This window comes from Antedon mediterranea, chromosome 1 (genome assembly GCF_964355755.1).
Source record: "Antedon mediterranea chromosome 1, ecAntMedi1.1, whole genome shotgun sequence".
Taxonomy (NCBI): Eukaryota; Metazoa; Echinodermata; class Crinoidea; order Comatulida; family Antedonidae; genus Antedon; species Antedon mediterranea.
This window is the reverse complement of record NC_092670.1, coordinates 17,310,489-17,335,618: the sequence shown is the minus strand read 5'-3', so window position 1 is coordinate 17,335,618 and position 25,130 is coordinate 17,310,489. Positions and strand designations below refer to the sequence as shown.

General features: G+C 34.1%; 2 protein-coding genes across 4 annotated transcripts; one reads left to right on the top strand and one right to left on the bottom strand.

Moving 5' to 3' along the window:
- Positions 1 to 597: 597 nt before the first annotated feature.
- Positions 598 to 7,794, top strand: LOC140059541 (YTH domain-containing family protein 1-like). The gene is made up of 5 exons (XM_072105481.1): positions 598 to 799; positions 1,933 to 1,957; positions 2,736 to 2,824; positions 3,763 to 5,382; positions 5,804 to 7,794. Exons 1-5 carry the CDS (start codon positions 779 to 781, stop codon positions 5,831 to 5,833), a joined length of 1,785 nt encoding a protein of 594 aa, XP_071961582.1. The 5' UTR covers positions 598 to 778; the 3' UTR covers positions 5,834 to 7,794.
- Positions 7,795 to 10,237: 2,443 nt separating this feature from the next.
- On the bottom strand, positions 10,238 to 25,105 carry LOC140059511 (uncharacterized). 3 transcript variants are annotated; one of them, XM_072105452.1, is made up of 18 exons: positions 25,041 to 25,105; positions 23,658 to 23,859; positions 20,212 to 20,276; positions 19,528 to 19,685; positions 19,252 to 19,395; positions 18,535 to 18,648; positions 18,157 to 18,249; positions 17,679 to 17,766; positions 17,522 to 17,577; positions 17,331 to 17,408; positions 16,564 to 16,623; positions 16,156 to 16,211; positions 13,843 to 16,015; positions 13,220 to 13,382; positions 12,956 to 13,080; positions 12,678 to 12,824; positions 12,250 to 12,330; positions 10,238 to 11,942 (listed from the first exon to the last, which is right to left on the bottom strand). In XM_072105452.1, exons 2-18 carry the CDS (start codon positions 23,825 to 23,827, stop codon positions 11,640 to 11,642), a joined length of 4,074 nt encoding a protein of 1,357 aa, XP_071961553.1. In that variant the 5' UTR covers positions 23,828 to 23,859; positions 25,041 to 25,105; the 3' UTR covers positions 10,238 to 11,639. The 3 variants fall into 3 exon arrangements, with proteins under 3 accessions (XP_071961553.1, XP_071961545.1, XP_071961561.1); XM_072105444.1 differs by lacking the exon at positions 25,041 to 25,105 and adding an exon at positions 24,518 to 24,612; XM_072105460.1 differs by lacking the exon at positions 25,041 to 25,105 and adding an exon at positions 24,518 to 24,612 and having other exon boundaries at positions 19,528 to 19,670.
- Between the last annotated feature and the right edge of the window lie 25 nt (positions 25,106 to 25,130).

The window sequence follows — 25,130 nt, the reverse complement described above, 5'->3', positions numbered from 1 at the left end:
AGAATAAGAAGTTGAGAAAAATGCCTTGAACAATTACTAATAATGTGGTCACCACATGCTAAATTTATCATAACACAAAAAATCGCTCTAATAAAAACATGTACAAGTTGCCTAAATCATATTACGTCAGAGTTATTGAGGGTTAATCAAACTTCATTTTTTTTACTTTAAATGTTTTCCAAACGCGCTTGGATCCGTCCCTGCTCTCTGATGATCAAGACAACATTATTAGGCCTACTCCGATTTTGTTTCGCCCCACTGCGCTGCAAACCAATTATGACTGCATCGACGTGTCATACGTACTTATCGTGTGTGAAACCACGTGACACTCATGAGCGTTAATGATTTGACAGGAGTGCGGTGTAAGAATGTTGTATATAACGTCGTGTGTGGTCTAAGCTATTTTAAAATCATTATTATTATTTGTTTATTATTTATGTATTTGAATAAAATTTCACCCGTTAAATTTAATTGAAAATACAGAATACTAAAAGTTATTGCTGCATCTGCATTGCAGCTGCTGCTAATTTGTAGAGAATTGGGGAGAATGTTTTCCTGGCAACCTAATCTTTCCAACAGCGCATGTCCAAGCATCGCCATTGTTTCGTGAGTAGTACATCGTTTCCTGAAAATTTACAGGAAACCAGAAGTGATTTTTCTCATATAAAACTCTTATATTTTTAAACTGATACTTTCATTGATCGTTGAGCAACTTATATTTGTGATTTTTAAAGACATTTCATACTTGAACTAATATTAATTGTTATATTATCGGGCAATGTCTGCTGGTGTAGAACAGGTATGTTGACGTAGCTAGCTGCTAGTATCGCCTCTCTCAACCTTTGATTTGATTGCTTCCCTGCTGAAAAGTAGACAGAGAGAAATGAATGTGGCCTTCGAAGGAATATGCTAGAAAAAAAGCTGATTCTATAATTTCAAGAAAATATTCGTTGATTTTCAGTATCGAGATTATTGTGTTGAACGCATTATTTTCTGCTTATCTGTCACAACAAAATTAAAACTGCAAGAAAAAGAAGTATTTTCGTCGGTTTTATGGAATATCGTTTGGTCAACAACAACATCGAATCCAGTTTTTCGCCAGATGGCGCGAATCGTAGTGTAGATTAGTGCATATGTTATGTAATGTTCATGAGTTGGCAATGTTGTAAAACATTGGGCAATCCAATATTTCTTACAACCATAAATTAATAAAAAGCATTTATTTTGGGTTTTTTTGTGGGGGAGGGGTAATTTAAGTTAAGATGTCATGTATTTAAACTATTATCTTCCAAAAACATGAAAAATGAAGATTAATTAATATTAAATAAAATAAAAAATTGAATAGGCCATTTGGGTTTGACAATTTTAATCGCAGCCATAGAAAAAAAAAGTTTTCACTTATAAAAACACAAAATAAACTAAAATACAACCAAAAAACCCATTGACTTCCAATCACTGACTATTTTTTGTGTTAAATTACATTTTTTTTCATGTAAATATTTTTTTTATTTGTCAAAGTAAATAACTAATTTCCAAGTAATATTTAACAACACGATTTTGGCAGAAATTAAATCACCATTTTTACATGGTTTTGGAAAAGACTTCATTATTTTGTTAAATTTTTATAATACATTTTTTGTAGAAAAATATAAACAAAATTATTTATAATATACAATGAAACTAAAAGAAAGATTAAAAAACAGATAAAATTCAAACAAGGAAATAGTATACAAGTGCAGTTTTCTGCTTTAGTTTTAGTCTTTCAACTTGTAAGATGGATCATGTTGTTTGTATTCACCAAATTTTTTTGGCAGCAGAGGTGGATCCACAATTTTTTTTTAGATATCAAAAAGTATTTCATACATTGATTTTAGCTCTCCAATTTTGTTTTATTTAAATTATGTATGAATTTTTTTTTAATTGTTTTTGCAGCGATCACGAGGGCAGAGAAATACAGGTAAAATACTCTTCCTGGTTGTTTTATGTGATGTGTGTACCAGCTGGATCTTAATCATAGCATTTATAACCAAGTTCATTTTATGTTAACCAGATTCATTATTGTCCCTTAGATAGTTGACACTAACTATCAAAGTCCAAACTGTCATCAATATAATGTCATCAATATAATGCCAATAAACTATCCTAATTTTCTATGGCATCAGTCATGCCATTGCATTTTCAGTACAGTACCCACATATTATCTACAATTTCTCTAGTATCCTATAGATAAATTCCATAATACATTACAGTATGGCACATGTGACAACTACGGTACTGTATATCACAAGAACAAGGTCACATGTGACAATTATTTAATATTTACCCTAAAATTTAAAAATATCCATAATACAAAATTCACTCTAGATACTGAACAAATGACTAAGGCCTAGAGAAAAAAAGAGTTCAAATTAAAATATATCAAAAAATGCTAAAGACCTCAAGCCTTTGAGTGCAACTTAGGGTTCCTAAACCAGGGGCCTGAGGTCACTGGGTAGAGCTAAGAACCATATCTTGGATTTGTTTGGGTGACTGGTGAAAATTCGGGGGTTTCAATGGAATCTAAAATGAGTCTTAAACAGCACTACACTCCATTTTCAGGATTTTTTATCCGGAATCTAGACATAGTGTGAACGTACCTGTACAGTAGGTTAAAGCTCCAGAAACTTAAGTATGGTTTTTATTTGCCATATTTAATCAGGCTATCAATCTAATGGTGTATTTACTTTGCTCTTCAGTGCAAAATGGCCCAGTTAATCCTAAAGATTCGATGATTGAAAACGAAGACTTTGTAGATCGCTACATGCAAAATAATCAACCAGCACAGGTATTGTTTGTACAGTACTCTATTTAAGTTATCTGCTTTAGTCTATGTAATGTATATATGTCACTTCAATTACACAAAACACTAATCAAATGTCTACAAATCCTGTTATTTTCTGACCTTTACCCCTAATGTCTTCGCAAACTGAAAGCTCCGTATTGTACAACTAGACGGTGAACTCCATCATAAAGCTTAAAAAGCAAGCCACAATGGAGAATATTATTTGATAAACTGTAGAATCCACTCTCATGAAGCCGAACATTTTTGGGGTAGCTCAGAATATTACTTTTGGGTTAGTTTACTGTTCAGAATGCTCTGTTAATTTGTTATTCAGTAAAAATGGGTATGAAAGTGAACAAGGCAATTACAGTACAAAATTACGCCAGAAAATGTCCTAGAAAAATTGAAAAGTTTTATATTGTCACTTCTTTACAGTTAACTTCTACGTGTATTGAAATGTCATTAAATTCATGTGTAATATACTGTACCTATTGTTATTTCACTCCAGCAGCCTGGTCACAGTTCACTAGTTCTATTGTCCCTTTTCTATAGTAATTCATGACAATTTCTTTACTGCGTGTACAGTCAACTCGTTTCATACCAGACACCATTGAACTCTCCCAACTTTACTTTAAAATCTGGTATTCCGAATGTGTTATTAACAAGGTAGAAAAGATCGGTTTTCCAACAGTCCAGTAATGGGGGAGTCAACTGTATTTTCCTACAATCATTAAATATACATTTTTAAACTTCTTTTGAAAAATAAATTTTCATATATTTACAAATGAATATGTATCATGATACAGAATATAAGAGTGCTAGAAAAGTAATTTTAATTATTTTTTTATATTGTATGTACTGTGCCTATGAGTAATTTTATTGGATAAACATTATAAAGGCTTTTAATATTAGTATTCTAATTGTATTTAATTTTTTTTCAGCCCGCCCAACAAGGATACAATACAGGTGTGAGACTGCCACCAGACCAGCAGCCGTTTGTTCAAAGCTACTACCCTTACTCGTTCAACACTGCCCCCTATTCTATGCCCGGCAATGAAACTCCCTGGTCAACTACCGGTGGAGAGAATTTCTTCAATTATGGATACGACAACAGCGCTGCCAGTTACATGCAAGAGACAACAACCTCATCTAGCTATTACAACCAACCAGGAACTACCCCTCCTTATCTTACTCAGGGAGGTTTTAACTTTTTCCCTGGTAATGCGGACTTTGGCACTGGACCATGGGAGAATAGTGCAGCTAATCAGGGGCAGGCAAGCCTACCTACTGCTCATTATTATGACTATCGTTATCCATCGCCACAAGCAGTTTCTAAACTTAGACCCTACCAAGAACTTAACGGTACGAACACTTCAGATGGAAAATCTCACGGCATGAAGCTTGTTGAACAAGGTGTTTCGGGTTTAAGCATTGGAAATGCAGAAAAATCGATTGTTCAGGATAAAATGGACTCGGATGTTCGTGTTGTCACTCAACCAATGATCGTTCCACCGGTTTCTCAAATACCGCCCCCAAGCGCTCCTGTGCCTGCAGCTCCTGTGCCTGCTAAGCCGACATCTTGGGCGGCCATTGCTAGTAAACCGGCTAAACCTGTGCTGAATAAATTAAGCAAAAAATCTGCTGCTCATGCTCCGGTTCCAACCCAACTGCCCACCATCAAACAAACAACTTTAAGTATCGGTACTTGGGATGAAAAAAACATTAAGACTAGCTCTCAAAATTCAGAGGAAATGACAACAAGCCAACAACCACAGCAGCAACAACAAGGACAGGCTCAGGTTCATAGACCCCCTCAGGGTCAATCAGGACCTCAAAAAATACAGGCAACAGGCCAACACCCTAAGGTGCAAAGTCAGCGTTGGGGTGGGGCAAACCAGCAACCAGCTAGAGACTCGAGCTATGCTAATCGCTCAAACCCTGCAACAACTGCGGCTGTGACCGAAGTTGCCCAGCCAACGGGCGACGGCGTAAGTCCGGTTTTGCAGAAATTACGAGCCAAAAATGAGTACAATCCGCCATCTTTGAGTCTGAACACAAAGAACGCTCGTTTCTTTATAATTAAGAGCTATTCTGAAGATGATATTCATCGTTCTATCAAGTATAGTATTTGGTGTAGCACTGAGCACGGCAACCGTCGCTTGGACAGTGCTTTTAGACAGCAATCCAGCAAAGGACCTGTTTACTTGTTGTATAGCGTTAACGGTAGCGGCCATTTCTGCGGAGTCGCAGAAATGTTATCGGCTGTCGATTACAATGTAAGCACCGGAGTGTGGGCGCAGGACAAATGGAAAGGTCGTCTCGACGTTAGGTGGATTTATGTAAAAGACGTTCCGAATAGTCAGCTTCGTCACATTCGTTTGGAGAACAACGAAAATAAACCAGTGACTAATTCGCGTGACACTCAAGAAGTGCCGCTTGAGAAAGGCAAACAAGTTGTGAAGATAATCCACAACTTTCAGCATACAACTTCAATTTTTGATGATTTTGGACACTATGAAAAACGACAAGAAGAAGATTCAAATCGTAAAACTAGTGGAAATGTAAGTAAACTGCCCTCAAACTAAATCTCCATTATTTTTTGCATTTTAATTTGTTTACACCATAATAACTTGTCATCACTGTGATAAGTTTTATTACCCACAATGTGTAATATTCAAACATGAAACTTGCATTTATCAATATATTTGCTAAGGTATTTTTCGTTCAAGTGAGTTAACCTAAACTCTGTACATGGCCTCTGTAGATCGCTTTACCTGTTCATTACTATAAACCTGGCAGTGGGTTTAAACCCAGTAGTGGGCTTCAACCCTGTGTGTGTGCTTAACATGAGTCTGTATGTTTTACAAATATTTATCTGTTGTAAATCTTATTACTTTATATGTTGGTAAGAGTAGTGACATGACCTTATTTTCATAATTTATCCAAAACGTTTACTCACTGTTAATTTATTTTTTGTTTTAGTCTCGAAGATCGAACAATCCGAGAAACTAAGCACTAGAGGTACTTGCGCTCAACCATCGATATATTGATAGCCTGATTAGATACCAACAAGCCTTGCTTGATGACTTAGAATAAATGTGTCGCCATATTGTAGCTGTCTGTGTGTCCTAATATATGCACTCTATTATACTCTTTGAGGAACTAATCTGATATACATTAATAAACTTGATTGAAATACAGGCACTATGGTTAATTAGTGCCCTTGAATGGAGGTTCTAAGACAAGTGTCTAGGAGCACTAATAATGTATACTTGTTGCAAATGTTGATGAAGAACAACTATAATCATATACAGTAATTGTGAGTGGCTAGCATCCTCTACGAAATACACCTGGATTTAGTTTAAATTAAGGAAACGTTTTCTTTTTTTGAAATCAAGTTTGTGAAGAAAAACGGTTGAAACCAAATATTGTTTACCCTGCAACAACAGTGATGAGTAATGCTTACTTTACAAGTGTTTTTACTGGAATATATTTGTATAACAAGATCGTTGCATTCATGTTAAGTGTACGAATTATCAACATTTAAGTTTGTTTTGATGACTGCAACACAAATTAAAGCGTTTGTTTGCCATTCCTAAGCATTTTAAACGATAAATCGGAAAAATTTGACCATGTTGGCACTGAGAAACTTTCGAAAAATGCTTAGTTTTGTGCTGCTGTATGTGACAACAGTATCATGGCAAGTGAAGTAAAACTGATTTTCAGAGGAAGATTGAAACTGCTATGGAACCCAAGAAAACGGTAGCGATTTTGACCAGAAGTGTCTAAATTGCTTGTTTACTTGATACATTAACCCGTACTGTACTAACAGTCTTTTGGGTTTGACTTATAAAAACAATTTATAGACTTTTAACAAATTATAAAACAAACTTCAATAAATTTTAATTCCACAATGTTCATTTGTTGGACAAAAGACATGCTAAAATACAAGAGACAAGTTTGAACTTGATTGCTGGATTGAGACCAAATATGGTGAACGTAGAATTAGCTAAGGCACTTTACAGAAGCGGTCAAGTATTTGATATCGACAGTTGTTTCTCTTTTTTTGCAATTTATGGAAAATGTATAGTCTAATTACAATTTCAAATGTTTTTGTTTACCATTATCATCATTGTTAAAATTGCTCAATTATTATATATCTAATAACAATAAATGTGATAAAAATGAACTTATATGGTCATAGTGTGTCCATATTTGGCAATAATTTTCCTACATATGGTCAGAACACCTTGATTGCCCATATATGTACATGTTATGTCCATATATTGCTATAGTATGCCCATATATAGCCATAACATCCCATATAATGTAGGAAGTATAATGTTTTGCAATACTCTTATGGAATGTAATACTTTTGAAAATGCAACACTTTTATTCACCGTCCTTCCCATTTCAATCATTTTTTAAACAATTTCCTTTCAGGTTTTCTAAATGGCTTGTTGTAATCATGTGATTGTTCATTTACAGATTCTATAGACGTATTAAATTCACTGCAACAACCCTAGTGTTTGCACAGCCCTTTATCTCACAGAAGATGTTTAGTTTACTTCTTACACTTAGTTCTTAATGTAATGTATGGATATATAATAATGTTAATGATTCGTCTTGTCTTTTATTCGCATGATATGATAATACATATATTTCCTTAATTGTGTTTCCTTTATACAAATTTATATACATTAATTTCTTAAAAGAAATAATTATGAATTGAATTCTGGAATTAATTTTGAAAATTCTTTAAGAATTTGTTTTAATTTAGCAGCAAATTAAGCATTAATGTGGTCTTGATCAGCTTTATTTTAACTATTTTTTTATCTATTTTTTCTTGATTGAAAGCTTATCCCTGTAGCACAACGTGTTATTTGTTTTCTTTTGTGTATTTGTCTATTGTTACATATGATACGGAGCGCAAGTGAACACCATACCTGACCAATAAAAACCACTGAAACCTATGTCTTTCGTTTCATTCATTGCAATTCTTCTGTTGGTGCAGTACCCGCTGCTTACTTGGGCACGAATCTAACCACTAGCCATCACCAGAAGCTCGGTGGGCTAGAGGTATAAACGCCAGGCTAGTGATCTGGAGGTTGTGGGTTCGAATCCAACCCGAGAACTACTTGCGCATTTTTTCGCAAGTGTTCTCAAATGTACTTAGTATAAAGTACAAATTACGTCAGAGTAGGGTAAAACATCTGACCAATTACACAACTCCCTGACTCAAAGCAACTCCACAGTAGTTTAAAAACAATTACAATCCTGTTGGTGCAGTACCTGCTGCTTACTTGGCCTCGAATCTAACCACTAGCCATCAGCTCGGTGGTCTAGAGGTATAAACGCCAGGCTAGTTATCTGGAGGTCTTGGGTTGGAGTCCCACCCGAGAACTACTTGCAAATTTGTTTGCAAGTATTCTCAAATAATGTACTTACTATAAAGTACAAATTACGTCAGAATAGGGCAAAACATCTGACCAACAAAGTTATATGTAGGAATTATCAAATATAGTATATTTAAACGGGCAGAAACAAGGCTGTGGCCACAACCAATAAGTCTGCTCAGGACATGGCTGTAACCAATAAGTCTGCTCAGGTCATGGCTGTAACCAATAAGTCTTCTCAGGACATGGCTGTAACCAATAAGTCTTCTCAGGACATGGCCGTTACCAATAAGTCTGCTCAGGTTATGGCTGTAACCAATAAGTCTTCTCAGGACATGGCCGTTACCAATAAGTCTGCTCAGGTTATGGCTGTAACCAATAAGTCTGCTCAGGACATGTCTGTAACCAATAAGTCTGCTCAGGTCATGGCCATAACCAATAAGTCTGCTCAGGACATGGCTGTAACCAATAAGTCTGCTCAGGTCATGGCCATAACCAATAAGTCAGCTCAGGATATGGCTGTAACCAATAAGTCTGCTCAGGACATGTCTGTAACCAACAAGTCTGCTCAGGACATGGCTGTAATCAAAAAGTCTGCTCAGAACATGGCCATAACCAATAAGTTCGCTCAGGTCATGGCCATAACCATATGGCTGTAACCAATAAGTCCGCTCAGGTCATGGCTGTAACCATAAGTCTGCTCAGGACATGGCTGTAATCAATAAGTCTGCTCAGGACATGGCCATAACCAATAAGTCTGCTCAGGACATGGCCATAACCAATAAGTCTGCTCAGGACATGGCCATAACCAATAAGTCTGCTCAGGACATGGCTGTAACCAATAAGTCCGCCCAGGACATGGATGTAACCAATAAGTCTGCTCAGGACATGGCTGTAACCAATAAGTCTGCTCAGGACATGGCTGTAACCAATAAGTCTGCTCAAGACATGACTGTAACCAATTAGTCTGCTCAGGACATGGCTGTAACCAATAAGTCTGCTCAGGTCATGGCTGTAACCAATAAGTCTGCTCAGGACATGGCTGTAACCAATAAGTCTGCTGAGGACACGGCCATAACCAATAAGTCTGCTCAGGACATGGCCATAGCCAATAAGTCTGCTCAGGACATAGCCATAACCAATAAGTCTGCTCAGGACATGGCCACCAATAAGTCTGCTCAAGACATGACTGTAACCAATTAGTCTGCTCAGGACATGGCTGTAACCAATAAGTCTGCTCAGGTCATGGCTGTAACCAATAAGTCTGCTCAGGACATGGCTGTAACCAATAAGTCTGCTGAGGACACGGCCATAACCAATAAGTCTGCTTAGGACATGGCCATAACCAATAAGTCTGCTCAGGACATGGCCACCAATAAGTCTGCTCAAGACATGACTGTAACCAATTAGTCTGCTCAGGACATGGCTGTAACCAATAAGTCTGCTCAGGTCATGGCTGTAACCAATAAGTCTGCTCAGGACATGGCTGTAACCAATAAGTCTGCTGAGGACACGGCCATAACCAATAAGTCTGCTTAGGACATGGCCATAGCCAATAAGTCTGCTCAGGACATAGCCATAACCAATAAGTCTGCTCAGGACATGGCCACCAATAAGTCTACTCAGGACATGTCTGTAACCAATAGGGCCTATAGCCGCATGGCCGTAACCAATAAGTCTGCTCAGGACATGGATGTAACCAATAAGTCTGCTCAGGTCATGGCCATAACCAATTAGTCCGCTCAGGTCATGGCCATAACCAATAAGTCTGCTCAGGACATGGCTGTAACCAATAAGTCTGCTCAGGACATGGCCATAACCAATAAGTCTGCTCAGGACATGTCTGTAACCAATAAGTCTGCTCAGGACATGGCAATAACCAATAAGTCTGCTCAGAACATGGCTGTAACCAATAAGTCTGCTCAGGACATAGCCATAACCAATAAGTCTGCTCAGGACATGGCCACCAATAAGTTTGCTCAAGACATGACTGTAACCAATAAGTCTTCTAAGGTCATGGCTGTAACCAATAAGTCCGCATGACCCTAACCAATTTGCATAATTGTCTGGAGCACTGCTTTGCTTTAAAGCTAAAAATGTTGTTTTTCTTGCCAGCCTTAGCTATCACCCAGTTTAGATTGTCACCATGATCTCTGTCGGCAATTTATGTATAGTAATGTAAACAAAATAATGCAACAAACGAAATAATTCAATTTTTGTTTATTGAACTGCCATAATGAAACTTGAAATGCTATGTTTGGAAGATTTCACAAAGAAACATCGCAATTCTCAATGAGCAAAATGAAACGCATTACTTCTAACTATAAAAAAAAATAATGCAAACTGTACAAAGATCTTGTAAACATATACATCCACCTGATAAATAAAAAACTTAATTTACAGCTTTTTTCCAGCAAATTAAAAAATATTTACATCATATTCATTGTTTAATTTAACACAACATTTTTATTACGGTTAAATATTGAAGTGTTTTGTGTATTTTCTACAAATTCTTCGGGATTAGCATTAAGAATTACAAAATATAAAGGCTGGTAATAAGCCTGGTTAGAATATTCAGTGAGAATACTATAATACAGTACAGTAGTAATATTTTATTAATAAATAATGGGACTATTATAAAGTAATCTTTAGACTGCATGAGTGATTTCTTTTTCAAATATTATCAAAAGCTATAATCCAATTTAACATTCCAATTTACTATTTTCAAGGTCTAGGCCCAATTAAACTTGATTGTAAGTCCGGGTTAACAAACGTGCATTAAATAATTTTTAAATTCTTCTTGTTATTTTTATAATTTAACCACATTTATCCTTAATCTTGCTTCTTTTTACTATGAAAACATATTTACATAATTGTTTTTTTTATTCCCGACATTAATGTCACAAATTTGAATCCTGATTTGAGTAAAGCATTTATAACATTTAACTTTAAGATTTTGTTTATATTTTGAAAATTTAGTTTAACATGTAGTTTGAACTTTTCATAAATATATGCCGTATATCCTCAGGTATAATCCCACTTTGGGTCTAATCCCACCCCCTACTTTATGTCTGATTTCACAAACAGGCATATCCCTAGGTATTGTAGGCCTCTCTCTAGCCAGTTCAGTTTTTACAAGAAATGCTTGTAATCATTTTTTTCCTAAACCATGGTTTCCCCAGAATAGTCCTACCCCCAATAGTTGGCCAAATTTTGTGTTCTATGGGGATGAGATTATACCAGAGGATATCCAGTAAATATATATCTGTTGATTTGAAATAATCTTTGAACATTTGTGACCAGTATATATAATATACATTAAAAATCATTAAAATGTTGTTATTGTAACTTGAAATTTCCACAGAGACTGATTAGACAAGAGAAACTGGAATGGCACTGTAGGCTCTCATCTTCAACTTGCATTATAATCTATGATTAATGTTCGGTACATGCAACATATTAGGTCTTAAAATAACCGGTTGCCCACGTGGGCCAACCATGCTTCTGATAAGATTCTGTGGCCGCAGAACAGGAAACTGCTGTACCGGTTCCAACCGGTACAATCCAGCTTGATTTGGGGGCGGTAGACATGGGTTCTGAATCGGTGCTGTTTGTAAAGTAGCTCCTGGTGGCGCTTGTACATAACGTATTAATGTTTGCATCTTATTTTGAGTGGTCGAAGCTGATGGTATAATCTGTACAGGATGTGGTAGATTTGTCAATTGCTGTAGAAAATAAAATGATTATGATTAATTTACCATTTTAAAAATTCTAGATCTGCCATCTGATCTGACCATAAAGTGTTATTCAAAACCATCAACTTTTGTGCTATATGGAGAACTCATAAATTAAACCATTTACCACAGTAGTACTAGAAAAAATGCAAGTTCCACTGTACTACAATGAACACCTCAAGATTAGGATTCAATAGAATTTATTGGTTTTGTCATCAGTTAATTTGTATGATGTTGATAGCAACCTAGTTTGACCTTAGACCTGAATTGTGACCTAGGCATTGCCATTGTAGATTACCTGATTGTTTGACCTCATAGCATCATTTGGATGAATCTCTGTAGGCTTCATAACGGATGACTGGATTGGCATTATAGGTTGCTAGAAAACACACGGATATCAATCCATTAGTATTGAAATTGATATACATATATTATATGTACACTGTTATTAAAGCCCTGCCTACACTATCAAACTTTGAGACAAAAAAATGTGATGTGTATGACACGATGACATCATACCATGGAGGTAAACATCCATGATTATACCATATTTGGGCATATTGCACTTTTTTGTATTATTTATAGAATTGTGATAGTGTATGGTTAATATGGTATAAAGTAGTTGAACAGTACAATCAATTATTTAATGTTGAGATATTGAATCCTACCTGATGGTATGTACTTCAATGTTTGGAATATGTATTGTCATTTTGTACAGTAACTTACTTTGTTGCTTTTCTCTGCATTATCTGCTGATCCCAATTGCTGGCATGTGCTCATGTGAACAGGCCAATGTTTTTGTTGACATGGGTAGTCACAGTAACTCGTGTTCCAACAGCAATAAAACACAGCTTCTTTCACACAGTTGGCGCACTGTGAATAAACATTCATTAGATTGAAAGTATAAATATAACAAAGGACATTCTATGTGACTATTTTGAGTATTGTGTTTGTAAAAAGAATGTTTTTAATACTACTTGGATCAGAATGTACTGTAAACATACCCATTGTTTCTTTTTTGTCAGTTCAACTTCTTTTTGTTTCTCTGTTTCCATCTGTTTCTTCAGCGCTTCCAATGCTTTGGATTTATCATGATCAAACGTGCTCCTCATTTCAGATATTGTCAGGGCTATATAAGAAGTTTTAATTTGATATTTTGATATTGTATAAGTGATTGGATACTCTTAATGAACTGTTTTCCTATGTTTTAGTCTTACATTGATTATCAATAGACCCGTTTTTAATAGAATCATAGATCCGCCACATACCTGCCACATGTTTAAATTCTTCCAACTCTCTTGTATGTCTCCACTTAAGGAAATCAACTTCTTCTTGATAACCTTTCAAGACTTTCTTTGTTTCTTCTTCTACTGAGTTCTCTGCCACTTCAGAATACATCTCAATTAATGTCTCCTTTACAACATGTGATACCTAAATTATGTTGATAAATAATAATAAAATGTTGTATTTTGTAGTTCTATCTATTGAAATCTATCTGCTGAAAACAAGCCTTTTGAATCTCATCAATATAATGTGAAGTTTGTTTTTAGTTTGGCGTGCATACAAAATTAGCACTACCTCGTGCTCAAGTATGGAAATTACAGTACTGTATTTTTTCCTAAAAACACATTAAAATTTAAAAGACACTGCAAGGGTTTGACCCTCACTAGGTTCTGGTGGTAGAACGACTATAAACCGTAGGTCCAGTACACACATTTGGCTCATGTGCGCTTTAAAGAACCTGGTACATCTTTCGAGACGAGTAGGGCATTACCTTGGTGTACTAGTATACACACAGCAACTGTCATACACCCAACTCATCAAGATTGTTAGCATACGCAGTTTGGGGTCACTCTCTATAAATAAGGTTAAATATATAAAATATATCTACCTTTCCAATATATTTGTCGAAATTTCTAATCCTTGCTGCAATTTGTCCAAAGTTTTCCGGTTTACCCTGTTTTTTGCTTGTTTTTGGCTCATCTTCATCATCTTCAGTAACTATTTTTGACAGAACATTATTGTCTTGGTTTTTACAAGAGTCACCTTTTCTTGGTGTTTGTTGGTTAACTAAATCTACTATATCTTTTACATGGTCAAAGACTTCGTCATTTTCTAATTTTCTTTCTTGTTTACTTTCATTCAATTCAATTTTTAAATCATTTTCTGTACTCTTTTGTGTTTCAATCGATTCAGAACTCTTTTGCTTTTCATCCTCTTTTTTATCAATTTCCATTTGATTATCATCTTTTTTATCATTGTTCCGTTTTGTTTCTACAATTTCCACTTCAGGGCCAACCTCATTATTTGTTTCTGGCAAGACCAAATCAGGTTCCACACTATTTTGTTCATTTTCCTTACTTTCATCTTCACCATTAATTTTGTCTTGGAAAACACTGTCATCTTTGTCTACAGTTACCTTATCCTGTTCAGGTGTCTTTGATTCATTTGTACAACTTTCTTTAAGTTTATCTTCAATTGTTGGTGAACACTTTCCATTTTTTTCAGTTGAGTCATTACTGACTTCCATAGGTTCTTCAGAACTGCAACTTCTCTTTCTTCTTACTTCATATCCAATTTCTTCAATGTCTTCATCAGAGCTATCAGATTCCCTTTCACTTTCCTCACTTTCAGACTCTGTCTGCATTTCCACTTCTTTATCCTCAACCTCTGCCTTCAAACCAAGAATTGCTTTACAAGATTCAATGGTTTTACCCAGTTTTTCCATGAATGAATTACGTTTACTGCCGCCATTCTTTTCTTCTTTATCCAACCTTTCTTCTTTATCCAACTTCTTTTCTTTATCCAACTTCTCTTCTTTATCCAACTTCTCTTCTTCAATATCCTTTACTTTTGTTTCATCATCATTTTTCTTTGATTCTGAAATATCATTTGAGGTTTCCATCTTTTCTTCTCTTTCATCAGTACCTTCATTCATTTCAACATCATTGTTGCTAGTCTTTTCAATTTCTTTTCCAACATTTTCAGTAACTTTATCAACGGTATCCTTTTGTGATTCTTTCTGGTTTTCCTCAACCAGTTTTGTTTCGTCTAAAGACTTTTTCTCAGATGACATAGTAGTACTTTGTTTGATTTCTGATTTATCGAACTCAATTTCTGATTTATCGAACTCAATTCCCGATTTACCAGACTCAATTCCAGATTTATTTGACTCAATTCCAGATTCATTGGACTTAATTCCAGATTTATTGGACTCAATTCCAGATTTATTGGGTCCATTTATTGTGGACATATCATTCTGTTCTGGTGAAGATACCAGATTATCATTGTTTATGTCTTCATTTCTTGGCTCTTCAGTTTGATCATGTTTTTTCTGCTTTATTTCATCTTCTTTAAAGGTTTCAACCAATTTACATTTTTCTGTTGATAAATTGTCGCTATCATTTTGTTTAACCTTAGTACTGTTTCCTTTTGTGATATCTGTACTTTTTTCAATGTCATTTGTTTCCTTTTCATCTTCTGTTTTGTTAGTATTGTCAGATTTTCTAGTATCCTTAATGTCATTTGTTTCTTTAGAACTGTCAACTTTCTCAGAATTAGAGATTTTTGTATTATTTATAACTTCATCCTTCTCTATACTTTTTGAACTTGTACTTTCAATGTGACCTACTTTCTTTTCGTCACTTTTCTTTTGTATATCTTTTTGTTTGATTTTCCCATTATCAGTTGGTCTCTTATTTGGATCTTCAGATTCAGTTTTTGTCAACTTTAAACTGATTTCTTCATCAACTATAATAAGTTTATCGGATTCCTCCATAGGCTCTTTCTTGATGGACAAAATTGGAGTATTTCTGAAGATACTATTTGTCTTGTTACTTTTGGAAGATTTTTGAGTGAATGTGTTGTTTTTCTTTAAATTTGAAATTTTAGGATCATATGATGTCCGGTGAGGAGCATATTCAAAATTGCCAAATTTCTTTCGTATTTTCTCAATATGAAGGGTCATTTCTGTGATAGCACTGTTTAGCCCGTTTGTTTTTTTCTTGGCTGGACATGGTATTTCCTCTGATATCTTGTAACAGTTTGCCACTGGTACCCAAGCCCTAAAGTTAAAAATAAAAACACATTTTTTTATACAGTATATTTTTACATGTACAATTTCCAAATGTTGTTGCTTAGGATCTTGGAATCTTATGGCTGTACATTGGGTGATAAATATTTAAAAACATGAAAGTACATTTACCTATCATGTTGACCAAAGAATCTTACATCTACTTGACCCTTCTTAGTTTGCAAAGCCTGTACAAAAAGTAATTAAAAGTTGTATATAAAATATAAAATAAAAGTTATAGAGCTTTAAACTTTACATGATCTGGCCTACAACTGTATATAGGAGAGGCCTATAGGATGGGGATTTAAAGGACTATGGTGGTGGTGGTACCATGCTAATGCTTAAGCCCTGTCTCAAATATGGTAGTGGTATGCTTAAATGTGGTAGTGATATGACATCATCATGTCCATATAAGGGCATATCACATTTTTTGTCACATACGTTTTGATAATGTAGACAGGGCTTTAGTATTGTTGCTGTATTTTGTCTGTGCTTGTTATTCTTTGTACAATGTATGGTATCGAAAAATAAATAAAATACCTTTGCTGGCCAGAATGGAAAGCCCTGCAATCGTGCCCATACCAAGGGATGAGGCTCTCTCTGTCAAAATACAATATAAGTGAAAATAACCACAATATTTATTGAACAAAGTATCATCAACATACTTTAAAAATAATCAGTGTCACTTAAAGCTATATATTCAATTTAATTTCTCTTCATTTCAGAAAAATCATCCATATTAATAAAATAATAAACAGAAAAAAAAATCATATATACTTGTATAATTTGTGTACATTTAACAGTAAATAAAATACTTGGGTGATTGGGTGATTAAAAAGCATAATCAATATTTGGAATTTCTAAGAAGGTGCTTAGGGTTGTTGATTGGTGGAATTAAACTAGGAATAGGTAATCTTGACCATATTTATCATGTAGAATATACGGCCATACTGCATTGAAACACCGGTTCTCGTCAGATCACCGAAGTTAAGCAACGTTGGGCCCGGTTGCGTTCTGGATGGGAGACCGTCTAGTCGTGGCGGGTGCTGTATATACTGGAGAGTGATGGTGTAATGGTAATATCGGACTAGCATGTGATAGGCATGGGTTCGAGGTTATCTGTACCATACTAATTGCATCCTTAGGCAAGATGCTCTACTCTCATTGCCTAATCTGGTAGGCGCTGCACTGCTGGCTGCCGTGGGTCCGTGGTGGGCCTAATCCGAATTTCCTCACTGAGGACAAATATTAATACAAAATACAAAAAAAAAAAATAGAATCCAAAACCTGATATGACAGACACTTACACAAGGTTCACAAAACCAGTTTTCACGTTTAATACAAGATGATAAATAACAATCTTCACACACTTCAATCTCGCTCATCTATAAGATAAATGATTTAAAAAATGATGAGTTTGCTTCTTATAAGTTAAAAAAATGTCCTGTCGCATTCATATACATATTTAGCAGTAAACTGACAATAGAAATAGTCTCACCTCATGTTTACAGATTTTTATAATCATCTTAGCATTATTCGTAAGTTTGTGATTGGCTGAAATAAAAAATATATTGAATATGAACATCATATTACAGTTCAGTGGTTAAACTAAACAGTTTTTGTAATTAATTCCATAATGTTGAATATGAACGTACATCCATTGTATATGATACAATTGTGTAAAATCCACTTGGCATCTGCAAGGAATGCATCAGTTGATCCATACTTCTTAGATTTTATGTTCTGTCATTAAAAAAAATTCAGAAAAGTAAAATATAGTTTTGTTCATGTAGTACAGTAGTCACAAATTGTAATTAACAACATGAGCTGTCAAAAACAACTATTCTGGTGTAGATTTGTTGATTACAGACCAAAACCTCACAAATAGTACATAAATTCGGTTTTATTAAAAGAAAAGTCTCTACAAGCTCTAAAAATTTGAAGATTTTGTTATTTCATGAGTTTGAAATACCTTTTCCGAATTTAATTATGGGAAAATTTTATTCTGAAATTAATGTATGAATGTTATATAAAATAAGATTTAATAGTAAATATGTTTCGATAACTTAATCTTATGTACACAGTCTTTCATGAACTAAAGATATTTAAATGATTTACATATGCTATGCTAACCTTTTCAAGAGTTGATAAGTCCATTGGATGAAATATATATTCATAATAGTCTTGTATGGCATCAGCATCTACAGGTTTCATAAATGGTTGAGCCTAGAAAACAAATAACTACAGTATTATTTTAATTCCTTCATTTTAGCGTCTGTGACACCATTTACAACTGTACTCAAAAGACACCCCACACTTGCAAATAATGACCATATTAATTATCTAAAACTCTTATTGAGGGCGTTCTAAGCTTGATTTGTTCCCATTTTGTTTTGAATATTAATGTTTTGCTTTTATTTTGTAATTTTAATGTATCTCTCTCTTTTTAAAAAAACCTGCCAGTGGAGGCTTTTTTAAATAAATTGAAATTATTATTAACTATGAACATACCCAGGTGTGTTTCATTCTTTGAAGTGAGAAGATAAGCAGTCTGGATAGCTGGTCTACTGATAACATGGCCATTGCACGCGATTGACTCTCTACACATTCAGCTTTCATTATTTTCTAAATACCAAAAAAACACTTTATGTAATTATTCATTGTGTAAACAACAACTAGTGACACAGTAGTGTAATATTCTTGCTTAAAGGGCCTTTCACACCTGTTCCGACCCGGTTCCGGTCCGGCGAATCGAACGCCAATGTTTCGTTTTCACGACGCTCCACGCGGCCAAGCACCAATCGATATGCGCGTAGCGGCGTAAAAACGAAACATTGACGTTCGATTGGATTTGCCGTCGCCGGACCGGAACCGTGCCGGAGCAGGTGTGAAAGGCCCTTAACAGTTGTAAGGCCCTGAGTTCAAATCCTACTTTTCAAGATAATTTGTTATAGGTGTTATGTACTGTATGCTATTTACGAGTTCTTGTGTAGTGCCATTCTAACGAATGGATCAATGTTCATGCCACTGTGTACTCAGATGTTACACCTTACAAGTACATGCTTCTTGGACTACTTCAAGGTTCACATCATGTCAGTGCAGTCACAGTAACAAGGACTGTCATTAATAAAATATCTCTACTACCTACATACTAAGGACTAAGATTTAGGAAATAATGGATTTATGTCTCTTCATATGTGTGTGTGTGCTGAACTAAAAAAAACATACCTGGCACTCTGGACAGAACCAGTCACCATCTGGATCCTCAGCTAACTGGAGACATTTTGAATGGTAGACTCTTGGACAAAGATCACAACAGATCATAGAGCCTTCACGGTGGCATATCCAGCAATAGAAATCATTACTCGAGTCCTAAATTATAAAGATTAAATAATAAATAATTGATTTTCACATTTTAATAAATTTTCAGGAGAATCACTGGTATAGGACACTCTGAAATCATGGAATACCTTTATTTAATCAAGGTAACCGATAAGTACTTACCTGATCACGTAACCTTTTTGGAATCTTCTTCTTTTTCCTGGATGATGGAACGTAGTCTTCTCGTTCACCAACACTCTTTCTCTTTTCATTTTTATTACTATTTGAGGTACTATCCAACTTCCTCTTGAGAGTAATCTTAAGATCTGTAGAATGGACAACTAAAAATTATATAAAACTCTTGTCTACACAAAAAGGATGTGCCCATATATGGACATGATTATGTCATATCACTACCATATTTGGGCATATCACTAACATATTTGGGCACATCATACATTTGTTGTCAAACTAGTTTGATAGTGTAGACAGAACTTAATATTATAAATACTAAATTCATATCTACAAAAAATCCAAATATCAGGCAAATATTAACAATCAAATATGGGCACTATGTAGCATGGGCGAGACTATCGGCACAGTAAATCTTCTATCAGCACAGAGAACTAGGCACACAGTCGACCTTTACATTAGATCATGCACGATACCAAAAATATTCAAAAACATGCACCGATAGCCACAAGCTTTATCTCTTATTAATGTATATAGATTTGAACCTGCGACATCTTATTAACAGGGTGAGCGTCTTACACCGCATATGCTTCATACAGTAGTATAATATAAAATATAATTATCATATATTCTTATCTTTAAATTGAATATAAACAATACAAAGAAATGTCTCACCTTTTGATTTTGATATACTAGTTTCAAACTTCTCAGGTAGTAAAATATATGGTTCTTTTCTTAACCTAAATTAACATATTAAAATATAAAAAAAAAAGTAATACAGTTATTCACTGTGGAACCTTTGTGCTCAAAATAATATCATTTAAAGGGGGCATATATGCATTTAAAAATGCTATTAAAAAATATAAATTATGATTGTTTGTTCCCTGATCGGTCAAAAAATTGCTAATGTGAGCTTTGTCAAATAGAACAAATGTGTGAAGTGAAACCAGAATTACATTTCTATTGAAATGGTGGTTACCGTAGGTCAACGCTAGATTGTTTACTGAGTACGTACTTAATGTTTGTCTTAATATTCAATAAAATAAATAATCAATAGAAAAACAAAACTGTAACTAAAAAATTTCCAATCGTTTATGACAAAAATGATTTATGATTTCTGAAGGTGACACTATAAACAATTGGTTGATAATCCATCCACTATCTGTAGTCTGTGATACAACATATGGTTGTTTTGTTATATGTTGTATTATTAATTGTTTAAGAACTATCAAATACAGTATTTAATTTGCAGGATACTCAAGGCGTTGTTTATCACAACAAATATTATTTTTTTTTTAAATCGACAGTCGATCTGTCTTGAAATTGCATTTTATGACATTAGATATACAGTGTTATTATAATTTTCTAAATAATGGATAACAATTCTTGTTCTTAAAACTTTCCAAAATTGTCATGTTCCCTTAAGAATAAGACAACAATATTTTAAACATAATAAAAATAAACAAACCTCCAATTACTACAATTAAAAAATTACACCGATTTAAAATTATTTAAAATAAATTATGAATCATGTGGATACCTCTAATTTCTTCTTTTGATATTAAACTTACCGTTTTTTCTCATTCATGGTTAAATTATAACATTTTTCCGCATATATTTAACTCAAATTATTCCCAAAAAATATTCCAATATTTGTGATATAAAATCAGCACACCATAGACAAATTACTTTCAAGAGAATCGCGAATTTTGACCATTTTAGATTAAAATATTTCAATCAATATAATGTACTTAAAAATCTGTGAATCCAAGTAAAAAACAAGCAGCATAGGAAGAACACTACAGAGCTTATTATTGAATAATAAACGACCTGTATATCATGTGACTACAACAGCCAATAGTATTAGATTATTGCTGCCTATTTGACCTCTTCATTACCTCAATGCAATGTACGGTTGTTGTCTGATTGAACAATTTCAACATGGCAGCCATTTGCATGTTTCCATGCCATTTACAGTCAAAATATCATGTAAAATTAACTCATTGCAAATGCGCTGTGTTAGTAAACTATATTTACTGTAAAAATGTATCATAAACCTGTTAATGTTACTACCTTCTGTAGTACCTGTAATTAGTTAATGAATTCTGGCTTTTCTAGTGTAAAATCCCATGCATGATGAGTAATACAGAATGTACTGTACTACTACTATTAAAACAGTCTACATCAGATTTTGTAATGATGTAAATTTGTTTAAAAAACAGAGTAATTATGTTAGAAATGTGTGAGCCATTCATATTTAAATATGTACACTATCAACAATGACTAGTTCACTGTCTGGCTTTTGTAGTACAAACAGCCTCAACGAGTTATGGCTGGCCTATAATTCTGCCATTTTCGATGATACACTAGGAAGGGTACTGTGTGTATGTACTACAGTATATGATAATAAGTACAACGCAAGGTAGAATAAGTTTTAAGCGTTATTCAGCTTAAATATTCCCATCAGGGAGTTGTTATTCATGTAGCGTATTTTCAAAATTAAGTAACAGTACAATAATAATTTGGTAAGGTGCTATGAACAGCCTATTCACTGTACTCTATGTATGGTATTGATAACAGTAGAATAACTCACGACTTTATGTGTGCAATTTACACTGTAGTATTTATAAAAATTAATAGTAATGGTATTGATACTACAACATTATATGTGTATATACAGCGATAAATATGTGTGGTGCTATATGATCTACTAAACTTCTAAATAGTAGTAGAATATTTCATTTTTGTGGTGTTGTATATGTGTACTTCCCAATATGTACAAGTATATTATTGTTACTACTGAATAACGCTATATGGGTCGAATATAACCTATTCTTTTATCAACACAACAAATAAAAGTAGTTATTATTATTTCTTTATTGACAACTGGAGATAACAGTGTTCAAAATGGCACACAAATAGTACGGTACAAGCATGAAAATAGCAATAACAAACTTAGATAATATTTTCACTAACTAAAGAACTTTGAAAACAAATTTTGACAGTAATGAAGGTTCAATAGAAAAAAAAGAGGCAAGGCTATATTACAGCAATGTATATTACAATTTTGGTATATGCGTGCAGTGCATTTTGTATAAAATATAAAGTTGTATCTCTAGCCATACCCTATAAAGTATAATCTAAATACTAAGTAATTCTAATCAGACAAAAAAGTAATAGTGTTTCTATGTGCTTACATACGTAGAAAGTATATGTACTGTAGAAAACAGAAAGAAGGAAGTTCTTATAGAAAACATCAGATGTTAACAAAAATTCAAGATGGAGGGTCTACGAATATTAAGACATTAATAAAATTAAAATGTTTAACATTTAAAATACAAATTTTGGAACATGGCAAATAACACATTAATCAGTTATCACAGTCCTGTGTTTTTTGATAGTTTGGTGTCTCAATGTTTTAATTTTTATCTTTTACAGAATATAATTTTAAGATTAGTTAAAGGTGAGTTCTGTTCTCAATGTACGAGAATGAGATATTAGGAACTTAGTAGGAACTAAGCCTTAAGCATTATGTGGTAGGGTGGCCAGTTCCTTTCAAGCGGCCTTTTCTTCACTAGTACATTCCAACCAGATATCATTTACAGAGCTGAGTGGATTTGGGAGTTGTTCTTATTGGAAAATTCCAAGTTGGATAAAACATGATAATTTATATAGATAATAATATAATATAATAATTGATAATTTGTAAAAAGAATTTGTAAGAAGGTGAGAGTTGCATTTATATTTGCTTTCCCTTTCTTCTTATGCTACAAGACAATAGTAAGTTATCCAAGTCATATTTGCATCCATGTCAGATCTAACTGATTTAAATTGTGTTGGTATATTTGCTAACCTCTCGTTTCCGTTAACTGGACCAAGAATCTGGATCAATTTGCCGAGTTAACAATTAACAATTTGGAATAATCATTATAATCAACATGAACAAATAAAGATTTTTTATTTCAACCAATTGTTATGTGAAACACCACTGAACATGATCTTATCATATACGTACGGTAGTGTTAATCTTTAGATAATATTTATTGTATTGGTCCATCATAAAATATGTTGGAAATTCATTTTCCAAATGGCATACCATGTTAATGTTAATCATATCTTACCCGGCATTGCTTCGATGTGCCCTTCGTAGTGCTAGGGGTAGGTCTTTGGCAAACGGGGGTGTCTCCAATATCGCTGGGGATGTTGTGTCCAACTTCAAACTTGTTTCAGAGTTGTTGACTGGGCTCAATGATGGACGAGCACTCGACGGAGTAGAAATATCAGCCGACATAACTCACTGAATTATTGTATTACTTCAACATTCTGGAAGAACAATGGGAAAGAATATATTTAGCACATTGGGAATAAACTGGTTTTTTTTTTGCTTAGTAAGGAAATAAATTGTACCATCATTTCAAAATTGTGTAAATAAATTTGGTTTGATCATTATTTTCTATTATTTTATCGATTTTAAGAGAATTTTGTAATAACATCAACAGGAAAATAGGCTGTAGGAAACACGGAGAATACGATTTTTGCTACTATCATATCAAAGAAATAATTCCTCATTTCAGTCAGTGTCAATTTTCCATTTTGTTTCCTTGTCTAATGACGAATTTTATTCTAAAGCTTGGGTCTCAATTGGACGCAGCGCAACGACGTCAGATTAAGTAAACGAATAACAAGCGAAAGTTTGGATGATCTACCATTTTGAAATATAGCCCTTCATGTGTTGTGTCTGATGGTGTCTGAATTAACCCAATGTACCCATAGCCTATAGCAGGTAGCACCTGTTGTATGCCAGAGAGATCTTTCCCCATTTTAATAAAGCAGTGCAACCTTGCACACTTTGTTACAAAAATGGCTGACACTCCATTGTTAAATTTAAACTATAAATAATAAAACAAAAATGGAATAGAAAAGAATAACAGTAAATAACAATTGCGAATTCACATAATTAAAATGATAAACATAAACAAACCGTTGAATCTTTACAGTGACACTAAGAACAAGTGATGAAACTTGACTATAAACCTGAAAATTTTAGAAGCATGCTCTCAACAAAATTTTCAGCAGTGTGTCTTTACTCTTGTTGTAGTACAAACAACAGGCCAAAAGTCACATGTATTTTCTTTAACCTCTGATTGGTTGCTGGTACAGCTGGCAAATAACCATGTAAATTTAACATTTTTAAAGAATTCTTGTCAATAGAGCTTGAAAAATTCTGTACTGATACCACAAATTCAGTTGGGAAGTTTTAAGGTACAATTCAAGTTAGAAAGAATGTCAAATTAATTAAAATTTACAAAAATAAGTAATATTATTTCTTATGCTTTTTTGGTTTGTGGTTTCATTTGCATGATAATCAATATGCCTGTAGTTGAGCTGTTGTGTCAACACAAAAAGCATCTCGTCGGTGGTAGAATTAAGTTAGCTTGAAAGCTAAACAAGATGTGATACTTTAAATGAAATAATCATAAAAAGAATACACTACTTTATGTTACCTTGCAATCTCACATTGTATGAAAAAAACCTGTTTTTTATACGGCTAACTTGACAAACGTGGAACTCTGGAAATTGGATCAGCCCTGGAT

What these genes read in the sequence shown, in the direction of transcription:
- LOC140059541 (XM_072105481.1), top strand. Translation starts at nt 779, where the DNA reads ATGTCTGCTGGTGTAGAACAG. An exon ending in TGTCTGCTGGTGTAGAACAG is followed by an intron (nt 800 to 1,932) that starts GTATGTTGACGT and finishes TTGTTTTTGCAG; the next exon opens with CGATCACGAGGGCAGAGAAA. An exon ending in ATCGTAAAACTAGTGGAAAT is followed by an intron (nt 5,383 to 5,803) that starts GTAAGTAAACTG and finishes TTTTTGTTTTAG; the next exon opens with TCTCGAAGATCGAACAATCC.
- LOC140059511 (XM_072105452.1), bottom strand. Translation starts at nt 23,827, where the DNA reads ATGTCGGCTGATATTTCTACTCCGTCGAGTGCTCGTCCATCATTGAGC. An exon ending in TGACAAAAAAGAAACAATGG is followed by an intron (nt 12,825 to 12,955) that starts GTATGTTTACAG and finishes GTTTATTCACAG; the next exon opens with TGCGCCAACTGTGTGAAAGA. An exon ending in ATGCAGAGAAAAGCAACAAA is followed by an intron (nt 12,331 to 12,677) that starts GTAAGTTACTGT and finishes TGTGTTTTCTAG; the next exon opens with CAACCTATAATGCCAATCCA.